Source organism: Balaenoptera physalus (genome assembly GCF_965194825.1).
Source record: "Balaenoptera physalus genome assembly, chromosome: 1".
NCBI classification, from domain to species: Eukaryota; Metazoa; Chordata; class Mammalia; order Artiodactyla; family Balaenopteridae; genus Balaenoptera; species Balaenoptera physalus.
In genome coordinates this window covers 168,459,797-168,468,800 of record NC_138882.1, presented here as the reverse complement: position 1 = coordinate 168,468,800, position 9,004 = coordinate 168,459,797, and the positions used below count along the sequence as shown (strand labels likewise).

Genomic DNA, 9,004 nt, shown 5'->3' with positions numbered 1-9,004 from the left:
GCCTCCCCCCATCCGGCCCTCAACCCGGGACAAAGGATCCCCCCATCTCCTTTCCAGGCGCAGTGCCCCTTCCTGCTGCGGGCACAGGGTCTGCCCCCCACCCTGGTTCTCCAACGTGCCCATGCCCATTCCAGGACGCGGAGCCTGAGCCACGCACCTACGCGGGGAGGGCAGCCTCCGGGAGTGGTCGAGACCCAGCGCCAGGCGGGGACCGTGACCCGCAGGGCGCGGACACAGTACCCGTGGTAACGCACGTGGGCGAGTCCCGATTGCAGTCCGTCCGGGGACCACTTGACACTTAAAAGTTTAGCGCGCTTCACGCTCCGAATCTCATCGGACCCTTTGCCACAGCCCTGCCCAGGGCCACGGATGCCCCCGTTTCACACATGAAGAAGAAGCCGAGGCTCAGACGGGCGTCAAGCCCGGGAGAAGGTTGCCGGGGGAACGAGTGACAGCGTCGGGACTAAAACCCGACCCTCTGCGGTGGGCGGCTCCCGAGCTCCTCCCCTGACCCTCCCTCCTCCACGCCGCCCCCGGCTGTGCCTGCCGCCCCGCGCCTCGCCGCCACTGCAGAGACGCGGCTCCCGCCCCGCTCGCCTCCGCTGCGGGCCTCGAGGACGCGGGGTCCCGGCCCCCCGCTGGCTGCGCCGCTGCTGGTGAGTGCGGGGCGCCTCCCCACCCCGCGCCCACGGCCGCTGAGCGCTCTCCAGCGACCCCGGGCGGGGAGGGGGCTTGATCCTGCCTTCGGGCCAGGCTGAGACTGGCAGGTGAGGGGATGGGAGGAGGTCTAGGGAACTAGCCCCACCCCACTCCCCACCTGCCTTCTCACCCCTCGGTTCTGGGCGGGGAGGGGGCTCCAGCTGCTGAAGGTTCCCGGACAACCCCCTCCCCCGTCGGCAGGCTCCCAAGCTGCCTGGAATGGATGGAAACTTGGTGCTGGGGACGGCTGGGGTGGGGGGTGGAGAGGGGAGGGGAGTTCTGCCCCGAGTAGGGGGCCGGCCGGCACTGTGGAGTGGCGGCGAAAGCTGGGCGCGCCTTGGTCCCCGGGCAGGGGAAAAGCGGATAGCTGGGAGCTGCTGCTGGGGGACCGCAAAGGGGACCAGAACCGGCTCCACCAGTCCCGGGCCCGGGCTTGGAGGGAAATTCTTTGCCGGTGAGTCGCGTCCCTAGGGTGTGTTAGGCAGGACTGGGCAGACAGGACTAGAAGGTGGAAGGTGGGGGCCCAGGAGGGGGCAGCCCCCAGGTGGGCCGCCCTGAGAAGGCTCAGGTGGAAGCACCTGTCAGGGCCCCTCTCCTCCTGGGCTGGCAGACAGGGTTCCAACCTCCACTTCAGTCTTCTTGAACTCTCGCCAGGGGAGTGGCAGGCTGGGGAGGGAATGGTCTTTTACGACTCTTACCACAGCTCAAGAAAGTAGGAATTATTTCCCTTTAGAGATAAGGAAAGAAGGTCAAAGAGATTAGGAAAACTTGGAAGTCACCCAGGTAGAAGGGGTAGAGCTGAGGCTTGAATCCAGATGTGACTCCACCCTCAGTACACATCCCACCGCCCCTCCCCAAAGGACAGGTCTTAGAAGGAGCAGAGTTGAGGGAGACTTTTTTTTTATTCTAAGTATGTTACTGTATGCTGCTGCCAGCGCATATAAAATAATCGCCCTTGTGAAACAGAAGTTCGTGAAAATGCAGAGGTAGAGGATTAAACAAATACTTTTTTTTAAATTTTATTTATTTATTTATGGCTGTGTTGGGTCTTCGTCTCTGTGCGAGGGCTTTCTCTAGCGAAGAGCGGGGGCCACTCTTCATCGTGGTGCACGGGCCTCTCACTGTCGCGGCCTCTCACTGTCGCGGCCTCTCACTGTCGCGGCCTCTCTTGTTGCGGAGCACAGGCTCCAGACGCGCAAGCTCAGTAATTGTGGCTCACTGGCCCAGTTGCTCCGTGGCATGTGGGATCTTCCCAGACCAGGGCTCGAACCCGTGTCCCCTGCATTGGCAGGCAGATTCTCAACCACTGTGCCACCAGGGAAGCCCTAAACAAATACTTTAATTCCCACTGGTAATTAAATTCTGGGAAGAAAATAAAGGGGACAGGAGCAGAGTGACGGGGAGGGCAGGGGCTTCCAGATCCAGGGTAATCTAGGGTGGCCTCTAAGAAGAGGATATTTTAGCAGAGGCCTCAGTAATGAGAAGGATGCAGCCATGCAAGTTTCTGGAGGAAGAGCATTCTAGGCAGCAGGAATAATTACAAAGCCCCAGAGGCCCCCATTGCGGCCCGAGCAGAGAGGCAGGTGGAGAGTGTAGGAGAGTAGGGTGAGAATGTAGAACCTGGGGTTTTATTCTAAGTGTAATGAGAAGCTAGTAGAAAGTTTTAAACAAGGGAGTGACATGATTCAATTTAATGGACTCTGCGGGCACAGGAGCAGACACTTGAAGGCCAGCCAGGAGGCTTTGGTCATAATACCAGCAAGGGTGATTGCAGTTTGGAGCAGGGGGTGGCGGTGGAGGGGTGAGAAGTGGTGATGCAGGGGTGGACCCTCAGTCAGCATGCATGCTCAGAGTCACAGAGCAGCTCCAGGAGCACTCACGTGTGCACACAAGCCCACACGTACACACGGAGAGGCACATGCTCCCAACACCCTTTGCAGCATGTAGACACTAGGTGCACTCAGGCAGACCCACCTGTCCACACCCTCTGAGTCATTCCAGGACTGGGAGGAAGATGTGTGATCTGGGGACCTGAACAAAGCATGACTCCCCCCCACAAAGCTCCGGCATCCCGGATTGCTGGTGTGTCTGGGGCTCCCCCAGGTTCTGGCACAGGGAAGGGGGGTGTCCCTAGATTTTTCCTGGATCTGGTGTCTCCAGGAACCAGACCATTACCCTCTCCATGCACGCCCCCCAACCTGAATTGGTCTCCCAACTTCACCACCCACTGCCTGTGGGACCTTGGGGAGATTATTTCCCCTCTCCAAGCCCCAGTTTCCTATCTGGGGTTCATCACCCCAACTTCACAGGATGATAGCGAGGCATCAATGAGGTAAGTTTTGAGAACCTGGTCTGGCGCAGGCATCCAGCAGAGAAATGGAGAGGAGGCGGTGGACAGCCCAGCCTTGAATTCAATTCTAGTTTTAAATGAGTGACTTGACCACTCTAGATTTCACAATGGATAGCCAGCATTTATTGAGCACTTACTGTGTACTGAGTGCTTTGCAATCATTTTCTCATTTGATTATCAGTTTCTTCATCTGTCAATGAGAAGCATAATAGTGTCTACCTCACAAGGTCCTTATAAGGATTAAATGAGATCCAGCACATAAAGTATTTAGCTCCTTGCCTGGCTCATTGTAAATGCTCAATAAATAATAACTGTTATTATCAGCAAATGCACATTCCCTTCCTTCCGGCATATAGCTCTGTGACTTTGGGCAGGTTACTTAGCCTCTCTGTGCCTGTTTCCTCTCTGTAGCTTAGGAAGAATAACAGTCCTGATCTCATAGGGTCGTTGGGATGATCAAACGAATCCATCCACATAGAGAACTCAGAACAGCGCCTGGCACATAGTAAATGCTCTATAAATGGCATCTACTCGTTCTCAGACCGGTTTTCCCATCCTGTCAGGCGGGCACGGCCCCCAGCGCCCCCACCAGGCACCATGGACTGGAAGACGCTCCAGGCCCTACTGAGCGGGGTGAACAAGTACTCCACAGCCTTCGGCCGCATCTGGCTGTCGGTGGTGTTCGTCTTCCGCGTGCTGGTGTACGTGGTGGCTGCGGAGCGCGTGTGGGGGGACGAGCAGAAGGACTTCGACTGCAACACCAAGCAGCCGGGCTGCACCAACGTCTGCTACGACGAGTTCTTCCCCATCTCCAACATCCGCCTCTGGGCCCTGCAGCTCATCTTCGTCACGTGCCCGTCGCTGCTGGTTATCCTGCACGTGGCCTACCGCGAGGAGCGGGAGCGGCGGCACCGCCAGAAACACGGCGACCAGTGCGCCAAGCTGTACGACAACGCGGGCAAGAAGCACGGCGGCCTCTGGTGGACCTACCTGTTCAGCCTCATCTTCAAGCTCCTCATCGAATTCCTCTTCCTCTACCTGCTGCACACTCTCTGGTACGGCTTCAGCATGCCCCGCCTGGTCCAGTGCGCCAACGTGGCCCCCTGCCCCAACATCGTGGACTGCTACATCGCCCGGCCCACCGAGAAGAAGCTCTTCACCTACTTCATGGTGGGCGCCTCCGCCGTCTGCATCGTGCTCACCTTCTGTGAGATCTGCTACCTCGTCTTCCACAGGGTCGTGCGAAGCCTTCCCAGAAAGAGCGGCCCCCGGGGCCGCGGCCCCCCGTCCTCCGCCAGCCGGGCCTCCACCTGCCGCTGCCACCACAAGCTGGTGGAGGCCGGGGAGTTGGGCCCGGATTCCGGCGACGACAAGCTATGTGCTTCGGCACCCAACATGACCCCCATCTGACCACGGGCTGGGGAGCGATCGTGGGGCTGCCCCTGGGGACAGGCAGGGAGGTATTGTGCCGGTGGAGCTGTCCTCCCGGTGCTGCGGGGCCCCACTCTGAATTCACTACGCTATTCAATTTCACCTTGAGCAGATTTTTTTGAGCGCTGGGTACTGTGCTGTCTATCTGGTATAGGTCACACCACAGGCCCACTGGCAGCCCTCCTGGGAGAAAGACAAGCGAATTAACTACTGCCTGCAAGGGGACACTTAGAGGACTCTGCTGGGCTTCACCTAAGCCAGGAGGGGATGATCAGGAGAGGCTTCCCTGAGGGAGGAGTGTTTAAGAGAGGTGAGAAGTGCTTCCTAGCAGACAAAAGCAGGTGCAGAGGCCTGGAGGCCACAAAAAGAAAGATGCTTGCCCTGGGTCTGGTGAGATGTACCAGACCAAAGGGAATCTTCACTCCTTCGGGAGAAGCAGCCAGATTCCTGGGATGGAAAGGAAGTATCCTCCCAGCAGTGGAGGTCTGGAGGCTGAGAGTGAGCCTGGGAAGAGAAGGCAGAGGCTCTGGTGACACCAACCCCGGCTCGAGACACCCAGAGATCCTCTGGGTCACCACTGCCCTTTGGGAACCCCCCCCTCCCATCTTATTCCTCCACCCTCAGGCAGCTTTGCTCCCATCTTCCTCCCACAAGTGTACTCAGTCTGTTGCCAGCCTTTCAGACCCTACTCTCAGGGACTTGAGGTGGATGTGCTGATAGGAACATCCCCAAGGCAATTTATTCGAAATCAATAAAGGCTGTCTTTTATACAGGTTGACTCTCTTCTTTTCTCGCACACTCCCACCCACAAGACCCTGAGGGCAGAGAAGGTAGCCCCTCAGAAGGGGAGAATGCTCCATGGCTGGAGCTGAATTTAGGCTGGGGCTGGGGTTGAGCCAGGAGGGATCTGGGGCGGAACCTACAGATATACATGCTGTGATTGTAGATGTGGTCACAAGAGGGCGCTGTGCTCCCTCTACAACAGCACCGCTGGCCCTTCATAGTGAGGCCCTGCCCTGAGCACACACAGTCACAGACCTCTGGTTGCAGACAAACCACACTCCTTCCTCCTTTGTAACCCAGTCACCGCCATCCACAACGTGCATCCCCACCCTGTGTACACAAAATCCCTGTTATTCATACTCTCACTCCTGTATGCTCAATACAGGCTCCTCTAAAGGCATGAAGCCCCAGCCTCACCCAAGCACTATCCAGCTCCTTCCATTGTCCCTGAGCATTTTCTCCACCCCAGGCCCCTGGCAGACACGAGGACTGCACAGGGGAATAGGACCTGAGCCCAAGGAGGTCAGAGCCTGGGGGAGACAGACACACTCAGCTCCTGCACTAACCAACCCCAGGTGGATCCCAGCCCCGCTCCCAGCACTGTGGGATGACCTGAAATTTCGGGAACACCAACATCCAAGCCAGGACAGGATGGAAAGCAAAAGGGGGTGCAAGGCTATACTCACCCAGAGGAACATTTAGTATCTATCAAAGCCAAGGCCAGGAGCCAGAAATCCAGGAGGCAGTGAGCCAAGAGCCAATGCAGGCAGGGAAAGGACGGGTCATTGTGTCGACAGGACAGGCTGGGGTTCACCTTTGCTCTCACGTGTGGTCGTTACTGGCGTGCATAAGCCAGCCAAGTTTAAAGGGCCCGTGCTGGGCTGACACTCACCTCCCAGGTTAAATCATAGCTTAACCACTTCATGACCACAGCTTCACCATGCTGCACCTTGGGCAGGCTTTCAGAACCTCAGTCTTGTCATCAATACAATGGGAATTTTATCAGTCAGGGTCTCAGCAGGAAACAGATGGCACATTCAAACCAAGGAACTTCAGAGAGTTTCCTTGAGGGACTGTTTTTGAAGGTATAGGCATGATTAAGGAAACCCATAAAAGGTACCCTGGGGCTAGTACCAGGGTAGCAATGGACGGGTTGCCACACAAAGGCTGCCAGGATGCATCTAACCGCAGCAATCAAATAAATACCATGACTTCACTCTACCATCTCCTACTCACCTGCCAGCGGCTCCCACTGACCCAACACAACCAGAAACCAGAGGGCACAGAAGCCTATTGAGGCAGTCAGTAGGGGTCAGCCTCCCAGGGCACAGAGCAGATCTGAGGGACAAAAGGAACATATTCAGCCCAGCACTCAGGACAGTATCCACTCCTAGGATTGTTGTAGAGATAAAAGGATACAGTGTCATAACATGTTAGTTTAGCACTAACGTATCCAGTAAATATCCAGGCACAACCATGCTTAGGAAAGTCTCTGCCTGCTGCCCAGGCCATCTCGTGTGTCAGTCCCAGCTTGGAGTGGATGGTTGCCAAGGTCCCAGGGAGGGGTGATCTCTACCTATTTGCTGTCTTGCATTCCAGCATCTTCCAGGACGGTTCCCACTGCCTGGATAAGGATGGCTTTGAGGTCAGAGCAACCAGAGAACAACATCAGCTATCCCAGCATGGACTGAGCCTCCAGTCCTGGTCCCACTTCTCCAGGCTGCGGGCCAGGACCACAGACGAGGGAATATTCCAGCCCTAAGCGTCCCACATTTGGCCTGAGAGTTGTCCCCAGCAGTGCCGCTCACGCTTTCCATCCAGCATGTACTGAGCTACTGTTGACCATGCAGAGTCCCCAGCACACATCTCATGTCCCCTGGCCTTCTCTTATGAGGGTACACACCTCTACCTCCTCTTCCCCCCATCACGTGAGGATTCACTGCAAGCCTCCTTCAACAGTGCTTATGATTATGACTTAGATTTCATATACACACTTCCGAGTCCACATCTACTGCATGATGTGACAGCCACTCTGCAGCCCAAGGCAAATAGATTATTTTGTATTCATCACCCTGATCCAAGCCCCTTGGTAGGGACTAAAGGTTTGTGTCTCCCCCAAAATTCATATGTTGAAATGCTAACTTCCAATGTGATGTTATTAAAAGGTGGGGCCTTTGGGAAGTGGGGTCAGGAGGATGGATTTGTGCTCTTATGAGAAGAGACGCGAGGGGGATGGTCTTTCTCTCTCTGCCATGTGAAAACATACTCAGAAGACAGCCCGATATAAACCAGGAAAAGGGCCTTCACCAAGAGCCCAACCAGGCTGGCACCCTGATCTTGGACTTCCAGCCTCCGGGACTATGAGAAATAAAGTTCTGTTGTTCAAGCCACCCAGTCTGTGGTATTTTTACAGCAGTCCGAGCTGAGACACCCACATCATCTCTCACCTGGATCACTGCAATAATCTCCCTGCTTCCTGCTCCTACTCTGGGAAGCAGATGCTGCAAAAGAGAGGAGTGCAAAGGGCATGCTGGGGAGGAACAGCTGTGAATGGAAAGGGGAGGAAGCAGGACCGAGCGACAAGACCCGTTCGTGGGAGCTCTGTGTCCGTTAGACAAAGATGGTCGGTGAGAGGAATCCCACACTGGATGGAAATGGCTGGACCCTTGACCATGCTTGGCTCAGCCATTGCCTGGGGCCACCCCAAGCAGAGCCTGGCCACCTGCATAGCTGAAGCAGAACTGGAGGCTGTCAGCTGGCCAGACTCCGCACAGCTGGGCAGCGAGTCCTCCGTTGAAGGGGGAGATCTGCATCCACCACCCCCTCCCACAGTCTATTCCCAGCACAGCAACCAGGGTGATGCCATAAAACCTAAATCAAGCCCTGTCACTCCTCTGCCCCAAACCTCCAAAGGCATCTCACACTGGCCTTTAGGGGCCTACAAGACCTGCCCCACCTGTTCCCTTTCTGAACTCTCATCTCTTCTCCTTGCTGACCTCACTCAGTCACGCTGACCTCCTTGCTCTCCCTCAAGCAGGAAACACCAGGCACATTCCTGCCTCAGGGCCTTTGCACTCTCTTTCCCTCTGCCTGGAATGTGCTTTCCTCCGGAGAGCCACAGGGGTCCCTCACTTCCTTCAGGGCCCGCATCAAAGGTCAGCTGCTTCATGAGAATTTCTCCCTTCTTCTATTCAAAATTGAAACCACCACCCCCTGCGCCCTGATCCTCCTTTCCTGCTTTACTCTCCACCTAACAGGTATCACCAGCTAACACATTCTATATTTTGTCTGTCTCCCTCCGGCTAGAATGTAAAGCCCACAAGACAGCGATTTTTGTTATTGCTGGTTCCTGGTTGATTTCCAGTGTCTAGGACAGAGTCGCAGCACCAGGCAGGGCTCAGTAAATAGTTTGTTGAATTCATAAATTCGTACATGAGCCTGGGGCCCTGCTAGGTGCTGGGTGTGTAAACAGGACTCAGCTGCCTGCCCTCAAGGGGCTCACAGACTAATAGGGGAGGGGGTAAAGACAAAGACAAGTAAACAATGCACCCTGGGTGGGGGGAAGGGAAATGGGGATGGTTTCATGTGTATAGAGTTTCAGTTTTGCAAGATGAAAATGCTCTGGAGATCTGTTGCACAACAATGTGAATGTATGTAACACGACTAAACAGCGCACCCAGGGGCAGTAGGTGAGCCGCTGAGAACGTAAAGGCTCATCTAATCCAGAGGAGGCCGGCAAGG

General features: G+C 55.8%; 1 protein-coding gene across 5 annotated transcripts; it reads left to right on the top strand.

Moving 5' to 3' along the window:
* The first annotated feature begins 506 nt into the window (after nt 1-506).
* On the top strand, nt 507-5,252 carry GJB3 (gap junction protein beta 3). Of its 5 annotated transcripts, XM_082416181.1 has the most exons (3): nt 507-656; nt 1,052-1,153; nt 3,613-5,252. In XM_082416181.1, exon 3 carries the CDS (start codon nt 3,647-3,649, stop codon nt 4,457-4,459), a length of 813 nt encoding a protein of 270 aa, XP_082272307.1. In that variant the 5' UTR covers nt 507-656; nt 1,052-1,153; nt 3,613-3,646; the 3' UTR covers nt 4,460-5,252. The 5 variants fall into 5 exon arrangements, with proteins under 5 accessions (XP_082272307.1, XP_082272303.1, XP_082272304.1 ...); XM_082416177.1 differs by lacking the exon at nt 1,052-1,153 and having other exon boundaries at nt 532-656; XM_082416178.1 differs by lacking the exon at nt 1,052-1,153 and having other exon boundaries at nt 545-656; nt 3,461-5,252.
* Nucleotides 5,253-9,004: the final 3,752 nt, after the last annotated feature.

Coding starts and splice junctions, on each gene's coding strand:
- GJB3 (XM_082416181.1), top strand. CDS start 3,647: ATGGACTGGAAGACGCTCCAGGCCCTACTGAGCGGGGTGAACAAGTAC.